We start from the raw sequence: 18,069 nt of genomic DNA on the forward strand, positions 1-18,069 counted from the left end.
CCTGCTCAGCGCCCCTCTCTCTCCTCTGCAAGCCCTCTAGCTCGGTCTTGGTGCCGGCTTGTAATGCTGAGCGCCGGAATATGACGTCATTTCCAGCACTCAGCAGTAAAGCAGCGCGCACCGTGGCAGAGCAGGGAGACTCGCCGCAGGACTGCTGAAAGGTAAGTGAAGTACAAAGGGGGGGGTAGATGATGAGAAGGTAGGGAGAGGAAGGGTAGATAATGGGGGGGTGGCATTTCAAACTTCACCCCAGGCGGCATTATATCTTGGGCCGGCCCTGTAGGTAAGCATTCATTAATTTTCAACTAAGTTTGTCCCAATATTCCTTCTCTATCTGCAGACCAGGAGATGGCCATTGCTGTCAGTCACGTGATATTTTGGGTGACTTTCTCTGCTCAACCACCACACTGACCTGATTCTTTATGGTAAAGTCTGTCCTTCCATAGACATAAAATGTCTGGCTGAGCTATTAAGACTGAGGCATTCCGTGCTGTCTCCCAAGCCCGCCAACCCCCTGTCTTCAAGTGTTTTAGTTCTGTACCCCAATAATTAGTTCTCCCAACAAAAACTATATTTGGTGAAAAATATTTCTGACAACGTATTATTAAGGTAATTCTGGTAAGGCGTTATAGTGGAGTAGAGTCCCCATAGAGGTAAACAAATAACCGGCTAACCTGGTGCCACAGAAGCGCCCACAGCAGGCGACCCGCGCAGACATTCTGTGTTTAGGGCGTTGTACAGACAGGGAGGGGGCGCTCTTTCTACTTCTTGTTGGTTAGTGGGGGCGCTCTGGTTGCTTTGTGTTGCTTCTCGCTGGTTAAGATGGCGGCGGCCTGGGCTGCGGTGGAAGCGCGGAATAAGGGCCCTTGAATCCGAGATTTGTGAACCGTCGGCCAGCTGTGACGGAACAGGAAACCCCGCAGAATAAGCCGGGGAAGTATACGATATCCCCGTGTGGAAGAAACGGAGTTAATCGTATTGGCTGCGGGAGGGATGTGACCGGCCTGCCTTGGCCATCCCGGTGGCGGCTGCTGCTGCAGTGGCTGACAGGCAGCTGAAGAAAGGCCGGGGATGGGCCAGCAGGTAGGCCGCGTTGGAGGTGAGGCACCCGGAGCTCAACAACCACAAAGGGGAAGCAGAGGCACCGGGACCAAACCGAGCAGCCACACTGGGGCTGCTGGAACGGGAGCAGGGAGCCGCAGGAGGGAGGGGACCGGCAGGACCAACCCAGAAGCTGGATTCAACATATTCACTCAGCACGGTAAGTGGAATGTTCTCGGGTGGATGGAACCCAGTGGTATGTATTGTGGACACGCAGAAGTCCTTATGGATCTCTGGTCTATATGTGTCCCAAAGGAGGGAGAAATCCCTGTGATAGCTGCCAGCATTAGAATAACAGCATCGGGTATGAGACAGAAAGCAGCATATCATACACTGGGTTCTCCATGCATAATATACCATGTGCCGGGGGATCATCACGTCTGTGCAATGTCTTAAAAAATATATAGTTTTTGCCGTCGTGATGAGGAATCAATTGCTTGTTATTGTTGTGAATATTAATGTTGTTATCTTTATATAATGGCAGCAATTTACGTAGCGCTTCTCACAGTCAAAGGATATGATAAAGCTAGAATTGGCGGTAATTTAGGTAAAGTGAGCTCGGCTCGCAAGCTTACAACCTAGAGAATTTCGTCAGGTACATTAGACGTTCTGCTAAGATGCTCTGATGTGAAGACGTGAGTTGTCATTTTTAGCAGATGCAAAACCGTTTTAAAGAACCAATCAAAATAAGGTTTTGAATGAAATTGTGTTCTTAAATGACACGTATGGTAAACATTAAATAGATTTAAACTCAATGACATTCATTTGCCAGATGGGCGTTTGCAGGGGGATAAAGTAGAAATTACCCACAAATCCTTGTAAGGGGACGCTTTATTCTTCGCTTGAGGTGGAACGGAGTATTCGGTTGTATCTTATGTGGACATCGTTATGATCGGAATAATCTAATACCGCAATCTGTTTGCTTGGCATTAGAAGCTCTGATTAGCTCTGGATGTCATTAGCACGTTTTATGGTAAAATGCGAGCTGATGTTTCCACAGGGTACCTTACACCAGCTCATAGGCAATGTGTGTGCAGTTTCCTGGCACTACTGCTTGCTCGTCGCTCACCCATTTTCAAGGAGAAAAGCATTAAGTTCCTGCGTGTAAATCTGTACCGAACACTCACGCTTCAGCACCTACTACAACAGCAGCCTTGACTGACGCGGTCTATTCACTAAAGTCAGGAGGCTCCTCCGATATGCATCTCAGTAACTGCCCTTAGGCAATGATTGAGTGCTGTGACTTTGCAGACCAGTATAAATGTGTATTCAATAAATTAGCAGTTTGCTGGCAAGTTCAACATTTCAACTCGCTGTTTTTCTTCATGTGTTACAAAACCTCATCTCTGATTAGTTGCTTCTGCGAGAAGGACTGAGCTTGTCTTTCAGGAACCCCCCTGCCCCCGTTCACATTGTGCGATGCTAAGCCAACCCAGTAAGTCTCCTTTCAGGTGGCGTTCACTATGGTTGCCTTCGTGGTGGTTTTTTTTAGTGTAAGGCTGGTGTTTGCAAGCGTTGACCGTATTACTTTGATGAATTTATTATGTCCTAATAAATCTTGCACAGGGTCTGCCTTTTTGTTTTTGTTGTGTATATTATATCATTATTTGATAAATAGTTTAATATATTTAGTGACTTGTATGGTTTCTATTTGGTGTGCAGCTTAGAAATTGTTATATAAATGGCCAAGAGACCACCTTCTGCAAGAAAGGCTGAGCTCACCCTGTTAAACTGAAGGGACTTTCTCTGGGCCGACTAATCCCTTCTTCCAGAAGTCTCCTGCTCTGGCTGCGTCATTATGGTTAATAAAACCATGGAGCCCTCTGCTTTAGCGTTGCACTGAAGTTGAATGTATGGATTGTAACTTTAACTGTAGACAATTTATTACATATAGTGAAGGTAAGTTGCGTTTCTTTGTTCACAATGTACTCTGACACAATAGCCAATGTGTCTCGGTTGTCATGATTAAGCACGTTTTCCCTGTGTCCAAATGATTTTGCGTGAGACATATCCAGTGAGTAACATTACATTACATGCATGGGACATATGGCTATTCTAATTCTCAAATGGGACCAAGGACTGATTCTCTCTCACTCTCTCTCTCACTCTCTCACTCTCTCTCTCTCTCCGTGCACACACACTCGTACTTCCCTTCATTTCCAGCTTATGTTATGTTGGAGTAGCATAACAAAGGACTTGAATATCATTTTAAATTTCATGCTGAACCTGGCGTTTTCTTCACCCTTTAAAGTTTAATGTTTCTCTGTCAAGCAGTGTGTTTAAAAGCTAGCTACAAAGTAAAAGTGGAGCGTAAAATGGATTTGCTTGATGGGTATTGCTGTGGAATTCCCGTAGCCTTTAATTTGGCAGTTTATGTTCCTCTGTGATCTTCTCTTGGGTTCTGTGCTTAGACTGCCCTGGGGGTGAGTAACACACCAGAGTTACCTGGCAAATTCAGAATACTAAGTATTTTACCCCCTTTGTAGACCCTTGAAGAACTGTGTGCTGTACAATGGCAGAAAACATAAGAAGCCTTTAATTTTTGAGGTCTAATCCTTGCGTACCGTACAGATATTTTTATTCGATAACTATAGAAGACATCATGTTTCTCCGAGATGGGATTAGGACTGTCACCTGTGCTCTTCTTGTCTTCTGTCCTGTTCCACCCAGCGGTTTTGGAAATGATTCACTGGTTCTTTGAAACAAGTCCGGTGTCTCTGATGTCAGGATGAGAAACAAAAACCCAGGTGGGTGTCTGGTTTTACAGCCACCCCAAAGCTCTAGATGAAAGCATAGGGTAATTGCACCGGTAAAACGCAGTTATTGTTGAAACTTAGCCACGGGGCCAGATTAACTGTGGTCTGTCTGATTTGTTTTATGCGTGTCCTATTAGATTTCAAATAGCCTTCCAAGAAAATCTGCTCTACTGCCAGAAGAAAACTGATATGGATTTGTCTTTAAGCAGTTACATTAAAGGGACGCGGACAGATTCCGGTGTTTACCGGAGTAACTCGCTCTCGGTGACAATGATTTTGCGATGGCTGTAATACACAATTGATGAATGTATTACACAGATCTGGATGTGTCAAAGCATTGGTTCAGACTACAGGGCAAGCTGAGCCGGGTCCAGTGAAGCTGTTTATGAGCATTGTCGTCCATTCAGCCAATATATTCAGTGCTGATTATAGGGACATATTTACTAAGCCAGAGGTTTTTACCTTAATTGCATTTAGATTAAATATTTTGTCCTTGTGGGGTCCGCTCCTGCATGAGATCTACGTTGACCCAATATAATGGTTAAGTTGGTAGGATGGCTTTGCTAAAGATAGTTTTCTGTTTAAGATGAACTTGATTTAAATCAAATACACAATGCTTTGGATTTGGCAGATTCAGGAAGAAGGCATTTCTTCAATATGTATTCAAATTGAACTTTGTGTTCAAGGTTTATATTCAAATTACTTGCAAAACAGTTCAGGAGATTAGAAGGACATGCCAGCCATCATATGTACATTCAAGTCAACTCCGGCACTGGCTCTGGTAAACTCGGCACACAAAGGGCCTGTTGGCAGCCCAGTCTTGCCATTGATTTCCACAGGAGCACTTTCCCGACGCTGATTGACAGCTTCAAGCAGCCAATAGGAAATGTCAGCTCATGGAAAAGGGAACCACCATTCGCCCTCCCCACGCCGGAAATCTTGCATGATGAAGGGAAGTTTGGTGGGTTTCCCTGCAGTTGAATGTAATCTGCAGAAACAATTTAAGAAACATGGAAAGAGATTGGTGACCAAATGGCTGCATAGATGCCCAGGTGCTGCTAGCGAAATACCCTCCATAAATATATACTTTTGTCGTGCCATTTTGAAAATGGAATCGGCATGTCCGGTTCTGTACCCCATAACTTTAAGGTAAATCAGTATTAATGAAAGTATTTAAGCATGAGGGATACCGAAAGGAGGAGAGACCCAGGCCCAAAGAAAAAAGCTTGGGCAAAGGCGCCAAGCATAACACGTAACCAAGCAACCATGTAGGACACCATCAGCGTGTACATTCGGCACATACAGTAATCAGATTGTACCCCGTAACTTTAAAGCCCATTAAACCCAAATATCTTGAGTATTTGCAAAATCAAGACATTAATGTATTTTTGTCAACTGGGTGAGTTTATGGAAAATTATCATAGGAATTTTTTCTTTGAATACCGTATTTTTCGCTCCATAAGACGCCGTTTTTTTCCTCCCAAAGTAGGATGAAAAATCAGCCGCGTCTTATGGAGCGAAGATAGATGCATGCATGCATGCATGCATGCACGCACGCAGGGAGGGAGGGGGCAACGATATACCGTATTTATCGGCGTATAACACGCACTTTTTTAACTAAAATCCGGAGCTTAAACCCTACCTGCGTGTTATACGCCGATAAATCCGGGGTCGCAACTGAGGCAGGCGGCGGCGGCCGCCAGCAGAGGAGTCCTGGATTTCTGCCAGTCAGGGGGGCCCAAGGGGTGCCGAGCGGTTGCTGAAGACAACCGCTCGGCAACTCTCGGGCCCCCCTGCCTGACAGATATACAGGAATCCTTTGCTGGCGGCGGCCGCCACCGCCGCCTGCCTCAGCGCTTCAACTCCTGTGTTGGAAGCGTTTGTCTCGGGTGCCGGCGCTTTACGCTGGGCGCCGGCATATGACGTCAGACGCCGGCGCTCAGCAGTGAAGCGCCGGCACCCGAGACAAACGCCTCACGCTTCCAACACAGGAGTTTAAGGTAAGTGACCGAGGCGGGGGGGGGGATCCTGAGAAGGGGGGGGTTAGGGAGTTAGAGGGGAGATCCTGAGAAGGGGGGGGGTTAGGGAGTTAGAGGGGAGATCCTGAGAAGGGGGGGTTAGGGAGTTAGAGGGGAGATCCTGAGAAGGGGGGGTTAGGGAGGGAGGTCTTACTGTGTGTGTCTTACTGTGTGTGTGTGTCTCACTGTGTCTGTGTGTGTCTTACTGTGTGTGTCTTACTGTGTTCATAGCTTATTCAGTTATTGTAATAAATATTTTAGCCCATTTTTTAGCTCAAAATATTTTTTCCTTTTTTTTCTCCTCTAAAATCAGCAGGTGCGTCTTATAGAGCGAAAAATACGGTATTTTCATTATTTGAATGTATTATTTATAGTGAATGTCAGACTATACATCTCAAGGAAAGCTTTATTTTTTTAAAAGCCTGAGGTTTCCGGATACAAAATGCCCTAAGTAAAGAAGGGGTTAATATTGTGTCTTATTGTTATACTCTGTGTATGTGCGGTTGAACCCGTATCTGTACCCCAGAAATAGACGTAGTTGGCCAAAAACCATCTCTTGATTGAGGAGCGCTCTCCCCGCGTGTTCGCTCTGATACATTGATTGCAGTCTGTAGCGTTCATTATTTGTTGTGACTCCCGACAGGCGTTGTCAATTTTTTTTTTTCCCACACAGATCAATAATGGCTCAGCATACAGATCTCTGTGAAGCTAAGCCTTTTCCTTGAGATGCTCGCAAGGCCGTGTGCTGTTTTGATAGCTGCAAGGAAATGGTTAATGTGTTCAGATCCTCCCGAACGGTTCGGGTTTTCCTGCCGCGGCAGTTGCCGTTTCCTCTTATTCTGAAGCTTGTTATAAGAGAACGTATTCCTCGCCTGCCCTCAGGGAATGGCTTCTTTGAAAACACCTTTTGAAATGTTGCACCGATCACTTTGTATGCTTTTTATATATATATTAAAATATCGGTTTACAATACACTAAACCAAAACACTACAATAGGCAAGTGAATCAGTATAATGGTCTATTTGGTGATGCGAGCCACCATCATTTGGGGTTAACCCCTTCTTCTTTGCCTGTCTTTTTTTGTTCTTTTCCGTATGACAGCAGGGACCCTGTAGGGTAAATATCCAAAGTTTGCAGTCTTCCAGCAGCCTTTGTATTTTAGCTTAGATGTCGCACGGTTCAAGTCGCACATTGCGCAATCTCCTTCTCATTGACTAACTATCTTTACAGCCCCCGGTGTGACATCACAGCACCAACCCGTCCTTATGTCATCCTCCCCTCCCTCCCTAATTACAGCTGTTACTAATAATACAACTATTACACTAAACATATTCCGTGATGTACAGAAATAGAGTGGCAGAAAAAGAGTACAAAATACCAAGTTAAACAACAATATACAATTTGTAATAGATTGGATAACCACACAGAATAGTAAAACAGTAAAACATATGATTTCTGTTTAATAATGCATACATCCCCTATAACCTTTTCACTCTAGGCATGAATAAAATATAACATTGAACAATATGTTAAGTGAAGGTAGTATGGGCTTCCGTTGTGGGTTGTTATAGTCCAGCACTGTGAGGGCTACATGGGAGATGCTGCTGATAATCTGTGATTAGTGTCTGTGTGCTAATATTAATAGCCACTTTTATACATACTTTTAAAAAGGCTAGTGTGTTCTGCAGTTGGGAAACGGACCCTGGCCCAGTGGGCATTAGCCCCATGGCCAGCTCATGCCTACTCGTAACCAAGTTATTTTTAACATGCGTCACTATAGTGTTCTGTGGTTGAGATAATTAATATTTCATGTGAGAGCTCAAAATACCAGGCATGGAAACCGCAATTTCAGTTTAAGAGACTTTCGACTACGTACAAAGAGTCTAAGAGAGATGTAATGGCTTTTTTGGCTTACTGGCAGGAGAGCGCTGTCAGCCTCCGCGGCCAAAAGATAAAGTGGAAGCTACGTGTGCATTGGTAATGGAAGTGGGTGAAAGACTGCAATGTACCAAAGATACCGATTGAGAGAATGAGCTTCTTACCCCACTAAGTCTCTATTAGCTCTGTGGTGATGTTTTGTTGCGATGGAACCTCTGCTTAAATGTAATTGTATATTTAACAATATTCCCTTCTGGTCTGTATAGCTGTGAATGAGAGAGTTTTTAGTTACACACCTGTCGGACCTAATGTACAGATTCCCTGCACGAGTGTGAATGATGCATAAAACTGCTGGAATATGTATATGGGAGAGATTAATTCACCAAGGAGGAAAACCCCATCTCAGCTGTCTATCTGGGGTTGATTTCTCTAATACATCAGGATTTTACTATGTATCACAACATTTGAAACATTTAGTTGTTTTTCTTGACATAAATGATCATAAAGCCAGCACTTTGGTATTTCGTACATGGTTTGCCTAGATTGATGGCTTTGGCAGTGGAGTCGGTGATGCTTTGTGTTAACCGGCATGTTGCACCATATATCACTGCTAATTTTCTTCAAGTATTGGGCAGTCTGCTAGTCTCCAGACACTTGATCCGTACGCAGGACTTTCCTACAGCTCATGTTTCTCAGCTGTCTTTTGTGAGGATGGGAAACTGAGTGCAATGCAATTCCACGCAAGAACCAAGGGAAAGGGAAGTCTTCGGAGACAAAAGGCTGTTGCTTCCACGTTGTGCTTTAAAAATGACAGAGACGAGGCGGCAGAGGAGAAGAAAATCCAAAAGCGTGACTGTGATGATGCATTGTTACCCGTAGTGTGCGTAGCAGAGCGCCATCTTCTGTATTGTGGTGGGTGGCGGATATCGGAGTAGACTGGATCATGGTGTGCCAAACATCAAAAAGAAATTACTGACATGTAAGGGACTGCCCGTGTTGTGATCGTAGGAGTCTCTCGTTGTCATGGCAACCCTTAAACCCTTCATGGCCGCTTGCCAGCCACTTCACTGGGTGCATGTACAGCTCATGCATTCCATGCGAGTTTGAGCCCCAGTCACCGCGTGCGTCTGATAACGCAACATGCGAGATTCCTTCCATGGAGGGCCTGCCGCTCCCATGCTTTACTAATACTTAGTGTAACTCATTAACATTTTCACTGCATTCTTTAGCTGAGAGAACTATAGGGTGTGTACACTTATACGATGGCTATCATAGGCCACTTGCATCATTATTGCATTCATTCTCTATTGTACATGTTGGATAACAAGTTAAAATGTTACAACCTCTACTCTTTTGACATCACTATAGTGCGAGAATCCAATGTGGACGACCTTTTATTAGTTAGCTTTGGTCCGTACCCGTGTCATGTCGTAAGCTTCTAACGTTCCCTGCAAAGCAATTCCTTCATCAGCCTTCCCCTTACCCCCACTCGCTCGCTAACAATATTATTACTCGGCCATATTGGAACAAGCTATTATGTATGTGCGTGTAGATGCAGGCATGCTGTGGCATTGACACCTGCCTGACGTGGTCTCGGACTAACGTGTACAGTATTTGGATGCTCATAATAGACCACATGGGTTTCTCCATGTGATGGTTATATCATTTTTAACAAGCCTATAAAATATTACGAGTACACAATGTTCTGTTGAGTTTGCTGGCCTGTGCTTATAACTTGCTAACGTCTCTTAGGGTACGAGACATCACGTGCTGCACAGCCCCCGAACACGTCTCCCATGGGTCATAATGTTTAATATGACACGTGTTGGAGAACAGATATCTCTCCAGCTGTTGTAAAGGAAGGTCCTGAAGTACTAAGCCAGCTGTAGACATCACACAAACCTATTTTTTTTACGATACTCGATAAGCATTATAGATATTGTACTTTTTTTAAAAAAAAATTATTTCAGCCCTGGACCAATCAAGGATTAATGCCGCAGAAGTCTTTACTGCTGTCATCTAACTCCTAGTTTGTTTCTTTTAGAAGAACGTCCCTTTTTGGCTCCTTATCCTTCTGTGTTTAATGGAGTGTACAGGATTTTCTCCTACTTGCCATGATGGCTGCAGTGTTAGCCAGCTGTTCCATGCCTATGTGCCCAGTGACAGCTGGCTGGTGCTAAGCCAGGAGTCCGAGCAATAGAGAGTAGCGGCATGCGCAAGTTTTCTACTCCATGGTGCCAAGTCAGCTGTTCTCTGTCTCTTCCGGAAATGTGGCCAGCTTCTGCTGTACTAGCAGACAAATGGTGAAGGATCTGCGGTGCTTACAGGATTGACAGCCGGGCCTGGAAGTCCTCGGAAACGTTTCCAAGCATCTCTCCTCCGGCTTCCAAAATAACAGCCCACCGGAACACTGAGCGCCACCAACCAAACCTTTCCCTCTCTTTGTATAGATAACAAAGCAGCACGTGTCAGGCAAAAATACTCTTTAATTAGTACCTGCCGTCTCATCATATATAACAGGACAGCTTCAGTCCTCAAGAGTCACAAATGGGGCCAAGAATTCTGTGTTTCCTAAAAAATACAACTTTTCTAATGTATTTTAATTTACCAAAAATTGCTGCCTTGCAGACTGGAGTTGTGCACTCCTGATAGTTCTTTACCATATCAGATTAGTATAAGCCTGGGATGGAATAATAAATCTGCATCCAGACTGTGTAAGAGGGAAAACAGAATGGAAAATACTGTCTGGTATAGAGAGTGTGAGATGTCATAACCCTGTACCGTCCTGAATGTGTTAGTGTATTTGCGTTATGTATTGTTAATCCCCACATATATAAATTGTACAGCGCTGCGGATGACCCAAAAACAAAATGTTGCCATTCCTGACCATCACACTTACGTGCAGAAGGGTTAATTTATTCAGCCCAGCAAAGTCTTGACAGTTGTGACGCCCTTGCCCCATGTCTGCTCCTGATTAAATTACCCCTAATAATAACTAGGGGGGAGTTAGAGGTGCGTTTTTTTTCCCCCCTAGCTCATTTGCATCTTGTCACAATGTGGCAAATGTGTCTGCGGCAACATAAAGCAGCAACATGAAGGGTTCTGGCCACTGCTAATAACACACACACTATAATGCAATAGCGTTAGGCAGGTATGAAAAAATGCTGTAAAATTAGAATGCTTTCAAAACTAGACGTGTTAATAGTTTATTATTTAACAAAACGCAAGAGTGAACAGGAGAAAAAGCTAAACCAAATCAATATTTTTGATGTTCGCACCAAATATTGATTTGATTTAGAATATTCTTCTGTTCGCTCACGTTGCGTTTTGATAGCATTCCTACTTTACAGCATTTTTTTCGTATGACTGAACTTTTGTATAGTACTGTGTATGTATAATTCTGCTTTTTTTAGCTCTTTATAAATCGATATTACATCTTGCAGGGCAACATAATTAACCTAGATAAATTGAGAATGAAGACCTTAAGATCTGTTGGCTTTGCCCTGTTTTTGTTCTGCATTTTATCACTTGATAAAACTCATCGCACCGGTGTATCTTTAAGCGCCCATTATGTCTTCTTTGGCTTCCACAGGATGATTTTAAGCACTTTTTTGTGCTCCTGTTGATTCAAAAACCCTCCCAATGCACATCAATATACACCAGCTGGTGGTACAAGCCACTACTTGAAACTTGACTCCGAACTTTTGCGTCTGGCTCCACCTGCCCCCCCCCCGGCCCGGCCCTAGAAATTCCTCTGCCATGCCTCCTCCTCGTTCTCCCCGGCGGGTGCAGATCTGGTGCGTGCCACACAGCTGGCTGTCCTGCGTCCACGTTGGTCATGCTACTTGGCCCTGTCTTGGGGTCTGTTGGCAGCTTTAATGGCAAAGAGCACATTATCCGCACACAATTGCGGGCCAGAGACCCCGGGCGCCATGAGTTCCTCGGCTCAGGTACAGTTTTAGGGGTGTTGAGTGACTCGGGAAGCTCATGGGAGTGTTATCTTAATGTTATAAGGTTTCAACATAGCCGTAATCATATTGTGTTTTAGGAATCTGAGCACGGTGTATTGCTTTGATGTATGTCGGTTATATTTTTTCTCTGGTAGGTTGTAAGCTTACAAGCCGGGTTATCTTCTATTCTAGTGAATTCTGGTTTTGTTGTACCTTTTGAATGAATGTATGTACCGAAGCAGCGCTGCGTACATAAAAGATAATACCTTAGAAGCCCACTCGATCCCCCATACACTTGGAAGTATTAGGTTTGTAGAGATGTCGAGAGTTACGTGCCTGCAGAGAAACGCAAGGAGCCATGGCTAAAGATCTTGTTAATAATTTTTTTATTATAGACTTTCTAGAAGTCATTTGAGGCGGTTATATTAATCCAACAAGTACACGGAGGGGGGAGTCTCACTGATGCATTTTCTGGCATAGTTCTTAGTTTTTGTGCCCTGTATATTATAATGCTGATGGCTACTGTGAGTGTTGGAATGGTGGCCATGCTGTTATCTGGAAAGGCTCGGATTCCAAAGGAGTTGTCTGGCTCATTGAAATCTAGAACGTCTTGATTATTTTGGAGAATGACACATGCTGTATCTGTTTTTAGCTCCCGACATGGTTGATGTCATTGAGAATAAGTATAGTCTGGAGGTTGTGTAAAGGAGTCTGGGGTCTTGTTTACTGCTTTTCCTAGTAGTTTATTTCTGTCACCTGCGTCTGATACCCTGGCTCCAGCACGGCGTCAGTCTATTCTTTAAGTCCAGGAATCATCCGCGTGGTGGGGATTCCCCGACTTACAGTCTGGAGCCCTAGTGTCCCTCCAGCCTGGCTTCGTGGCAGATAATGTACTGAGGGATGTGTATTCCTGGACTGTTTCTTGAAGTTATAGAAATGGGTCACAATAGCTATTATCTGAAGCATGTACAAACATGGATTAAAAACACCCCCTCTCTGATATACATAGAACACTATGTGTTGCGCCCACAGCATCTGTGCTTCCTTGGTAAGGCACATGGAGTAATCTTATAAGTATTGGGCATGTTCTCCTTAGTCCTTTTGAGTGCCTGCGTTAACTGCAGGACGTTTCTCTATCATCTGTCAATCAACGGGATTAAGGGCTGCAAAAGTTTAACCCTAGATTTAGGCAGCAGTTGGCTTTAAGCCCTTTTAATTCTAATGGCTAAGAACCCCCTGCAAATCACTGTTATGGAAGGCAATCTAATTGTTCATGTATTTTAAGTGACATTCTGTTCACATTGAATTACTTTGTGATAAATTACTGTTACAATATTGTTCAGAGGACTATACCCGTTAATCTTTAAATTTCTTTATTCATATGAAGGGGCTATGCAATCTGGCTGCTGTGGGCTATAACTTCTATGACCATCAGCCAGCCAGAGTGGACTGGATAATTAAAATTGTTTTTCGCAATGAAACTGTGTTTCTTTTGAAGACTCACTGAGCCTGATGGCAGCTTTAGACTACAAGCCCTGAAAACGTTTGTGTCATTTCATTAATCCTTGCCTTCTGTTTTCTCCCAGAAGCTTTGCACCGTCCTTATGGAGGTGACTTGGAATCGCAAGCCCTCAATGATGCTATCCGCTGGAGCTCCAAGGAGAACCTGCTTGGAGCCACAGAGAGTGACCCCAACCTCTTTCTTGCCCTGTATGACTTTGTGGCCAGCGGGGACAACACCCTTAGCATCACCAAAGGTTTGTGTGTATGTAATTAAGATGGGCTTATCTTCACAAGGTACTAATACTTATCTTCTAACCCCTTCCATGTTTAAATCTTTGTCACTTTATGTGAATGGAATCCATAGGAGGGGATATAAATCATAGGAGGGTGATACTGTGATATTAATCTATGCTGTAATGGTTCATTTGTATGCATGGACTTCGGGTGAGAAATATTATCCTTCCTTGCTTGTTTATAGTAATGCCATTTTATTTCTATTTTGCGATTACAAACCTGGCGCTTGTCTACTATGATGCATTTTATAATTTAAGTGCTTGGCTTTAAAGTACACAAAAGGTTTTATTTGTTAAATCTAAACGCCTTGTGTTTACTACTCATTATGAAATGCCGGGACAGTCTCCTGCAAGACGCATAGTTGATTGGGTGCCAAGGCTTTTGATAAATCGCACTATATTTACTATGTCGGGATGAGTGACCTTCTAATGCATAATGATGTCAATGATGCATACACCCTGTTTTGCTATTTGCTTCCAATCAGCAGTACTACTTGTATTGTATTTAATATTTCATGTAATATTTAAATGTTGAATTGCATACTCGTGTTACCTCACAGGAGAGAAGTTGCGTGTGCTTTGCTACAACCAGAATGGGGAATGGTGCGAAGTTCTTTCTAAGAATGGCCAGGGCTGGGTGCCCAGTAATTACATCACCCCTGTCAACAGCCTGGAGAAGCACTCGTGGTACCACGGGCCGGTGTCTCGCAGCGCTGCAGAGTACCTACTTAGCAGCCTTATCAACGGCAGCTTTCTGGTGCGCGAGAGCGAAAGCAGTCCCGGGCAACTTTCCATCTCCCTGCGTTATGAGGGCCGCGTCTACCACTATCGCATCAATACAGCCTCTGATGGCAAGGTGAGGAAGTCTCTGTGTGTGGTAGCTACCATTTCTTAGCAGTGCCTTGTACCTCTGCCCAATCTTTTAGCTTTGTGTAAGATGATGTCATTACGCAAGTAGGTTTCTGATGACATTGTCCTCGGACTGTCCAGGATCACTGACTTCTAGGGATCAGATTTTCTTAATCAAATATCCCATGTTTGCTTTGCGTTTATTAGCCAAGTACATATTTTGGCTTTGTTTTTGCGTTTTAAATAGAAATACTGACTTTGTATTAAAATAACCCTGCTTATGTGAAAAGATATCCATAATAGAATTACATGACGTTTAGGCTAATGAGGAAAAAGATTTGACTTGACTGACATGGCTTTCTTCCGCTCAGGTCTATGTCACCGCTGAAAGCCGTTTCAATACGCTGGCTGAGCTAGTCCACCATCACTCCACTGTGGCCGATGGGCTCGTTACCATCTTACACTACCCAGCACCCAAGTGCAATAAGCCCACAGTTTACGGAGTGTCCCCCATCCATGACAAGTGGGAAATGGAACGCACAGATATTACCATGAAGCACAAGTTAGGAGGGGGACAGTACGGAGAAGTGTATGTGGGGGTTTGGAAGAAATACAACCTCACGGTGGCTGTCAAAACACTAAAGGTAAGACAATACGGTTACACTGCAGTGTCTAGTGATTATTGTATTTTATGTTTAGAATACATCAAAAGTATAGGTTGACATCTTTTTCTTTATATTCTCTATATATAACCTTCCATGGAATTTTCATTACATATTTGTAAGGGATTCCTCTACTAAATAGAAAATCGGTTGGCTGAATGGGCCATGGTTACTAATAAATCAGTGTTACACAACAGAACATTTGTGGGGATTCAGGCTAAATGGGGGTATTACAAATATGACTGCTGTCATTTGAAAGGAATACTCTCTGTACAGAAATAATTTATATAATGCAGAGAGTTTATGTGAATGTTACGCTTTGGCACGACACTGATTAACAAGACTGAAAGGAAGATGCTCTCAGGTTCACAATTGACAGCACTGCCGTCCAAATGGTGGCCCTCTAGCAAATTCCAAATTCTATTGGTAAAAATTATTTAATGTTGTCAAACCCAGTTAACTTCTACTATAGGAAGAGGTTGGTTGGCCCTGCATAATGTGTAGTTAAATCAGTCTCCTTTTGAATTGGATTATGCAGGGCCAACTCATCCTTTCATGGTGGACAAACTTGCTGGTGTTTGGCCCTTTTAATGAATAGTGACGAGTTAAAAGCACAACCCTATGTTGGGTGAATAAACTCATTGTGATATTATGTAGCCATATGAAAATCTGAACGACGCTGATCTAAGGGATGATGATCTTCAGATGATTGCATGTCATCGTTTTTGTTCTTTTGCAGGAAGACACAATGGAGGTGGAGGAATTTCTCAAGGAGGCAGCTGTTATGAAAGAGATCAAACATCCAAACCTGGTCCAGCTGCTTGGTATGTAAGCGGAAGCAAAAAGTATATATTAAATGCATTCAGGGGAAGAGCAAACTAATCCACTCCTTTCCATTCCTTCTATCCCGTAGGTGTCTGCACATTGGAGCCACCGTTTTACATTGTTACAGAATACATGCACTTTGGAAACTTGCTAGACTATCTGCGAGAGTGTAACAGGGAAGAAGTGACTGCCGTGGTGCTGCTTTATATGGCCACACAAATCTCCTCTGCCATGGAGTATCTGGAGAGAAAGAACTTCATCCACCGGTGAGCTTGCCCTGTCTTGGCCTCTGTTTTCCTGGTCACGTTAGACCGATGAATGACTTTAAACAAATGAAAGCGCAGTCAGGGCAATGTGATTTTGGAGAATGAGATGGTGATTGCCCCCATAAAACAAGGCATATTATTTCCCCAAGACCATTGTGATCCAGTGTGTGTTGGGACTGTTCAGGCCTGAGATGTTCAATGTTCCTTCATATACACTCTTAATTTGGAGGATTCCTTGTTATGACAAGTTGTGCAATTGATTGTCATCTCTTTTTAGGGATCTGGCTGCTAGGAACTGCTTGGTGGGGGAAAATCATGTGGTAAAAGTGGCAGATTTTGGACTAAGTCGCCTTATGACTGGAGATACGTACACTGCTCACGCTGGCGCAAAGTTCCCTATTAAATGGACTGCTCCCGAGAGCCTTGCATATAACACCTTCTCTATTAAATCTGACGTCTGGGGTAAGAGAGTATATATGGGCAAAAAATGTGCACAAATTAAATTCAATATTTGTTCATTTCCGTATAGGTTGATTTTAATAGAATTAAAAAACGTAATCAATATGCATCAAACGTCAGGGTAACAAAGGTTAGGCATACAGTGTGAGTCAGTACTGCAGATGTTTGTAAAATTGTCTCCATCCTACGATGCAGGAGGGTGTTTAGCTGGCTTTTTTTCCCCAATTTTCGGTGGGGTCTAAAGCAATTAGACTAAAGTTAAAAATAAAAACAGTCCTCCCCAGCTGTTTGGGACACCAGCAGTGTGCAGGATTAGGATTTGTGATGTGACGAGCGTCACTGATATCCAGCTATGGGCTTGAGAACTGACAGCTGTGCTACTTGTAATGCTTCGCTATAAAAGTCGACACTTTTCTGCAATAAAACTATTTGACGTTCTCTAATGTACATATGCACTCATGCAAACACATACATACTCAGTCCCTCTCTAACTTTCTTATCTCCTCACTCTTTGCCTCCCTTGCGCCCCTGTTTATCGTTGTCTGTCACTTTAAGCCTTTCTTATAAATTAATGACTGCAATGCTTTGTGCCAAAACTAAAATTTGGTTCTAATGACTAGCTTTCCATTTGTTGCAGCTTTTGGTGTGCTGCTGTGGGAAATTGCAACCTACGGCATGTCGCCATATCCCGGCATTGACCTGTCACAAGTATATGATTTGTTGGAGAAGGGTTATCGCATGGAGCAGCCTGAGGGCTGTCCTCCAAAGGTGTACGAGCTAATGCGTGCATGTGAGTAACAAGATGTTCTTCACCATTATCTAATAGAGCAGTGGACATGAAGGATAGTTCCACTTACTGTTGTCTCATTCTCCTTTCTGCGTCTCTTTCCCACCAGGTTGGCAGTGGAATCCTGCAGACAGACCATCCTTCTCAGAGACTCACCAAGCTTTTGAGACCATGTTCCATGACTCCAACATTAATGAAGGTGAGCTCTTTATAGGTTTGTTTGTGCATTTCTGTGAGCTGATGCAAGGAACACCTGGTCATGTGTCTTCCATTTCTTTAACTGCACTCGTGCACAGATCGCTTTACTGACCATGTCACTCCTCCTGCAGAGGTAGCAGAGGAACTTGGTCGCACAGCTGCCTCCTCTTCAGGCGTGTCCTACCAGACTCGCCTCCCCATGCTTCCCTCCAAATCACGCACTTTGAAGAAGAAAGCCGAGAATAAAGAGAACATTGAAGGCACAGGGGACTCGTCTGATAACTCAACCTCTAGTACTACACCAGGTAATTGGCGCCTGTGCTTCTGATATCACCTAATCGGGTTCTTATTGGTGTACTGAAACCATTATTTCTATTTTGTCTTAAGAGTTTTACTAGAACGGTAATACCGCCTGTGTTTGATAAAATGTGCTACCAAGTTGAATCAAGATTTTGTGTGCTGTTGTGCTGTTGTGCTGTTTTGTTCATTGCGGTACGGGATTGCTTTACTAAACTGTTTTTACT

General features: G+C 43.6%; 1 protein-coding gene across 1 annotated transcript in view; it reads left to right on the forward strand.

Moving 5' to 3' along the window:
- The first annotated feature begins 1,071 nt into the window (after positions 1-1,071).
- LOC149288418 (tyrosine-protein kinase ABL2-like) overlaps positions 1,072-18,069 on the forward strand; it is an 18,523-nt gene continuing 1,525 nt past the window's right edge. Inside the window, exons 1-10 of the mRNA XM_089491628.1 lie at positions 1,072-1,261; positions 13,290-13,460; positions 14,060-14,355; positions 14,720-14,992; positions 15,750-15,834; positions 15,924-16,101; positions 16,379-16,563; positions 17,198-17,350; positions 17,457-17,546; positions 17,677-17,850. Of these exons, the coding sequence (XP_089347754.1) occupies positions 1,072-1,261; positions 13,290-13,460; positions 14,060-14,355; positions 14,720-14,992; positions 15,750-15,834; positions 15,924-16,101; positions 16,379-16,563; positions 17,198-17,350; positions 17,457-17,546; positions 17,677-17,850 (1,795 nt within the window). The remainder of the gene's footprint in view (positions 1,262-13,289; positions 13,461-14,059; positions 14,356-14,719; positions 14,993-15,749; positions 15,835-15,923; positions 16,102-16,378; positions 16,564-17,197; positions 17,351-17,456; positions 17,547-17,676; positions 17,851-18,069) is intronic.

Source organism: Sceloporus occidentalis, unplaced genomic scaffold (genome assembly GCF_023333645.1).
Source record: "Sceloporus occidentalis isolate IW3139 unplaced genomic scaffold, rSceOcc1.0.p SCAF_51, whole genome shotgun sequence".
Classification (NCBI taxonomy): domain Eukaryota; kingdom Metazoa; phylum Chordata; class Lepidosauria; order Squamata; family Phrynosomatidae; genus Sceloporus; species Sceloporus occidentalis.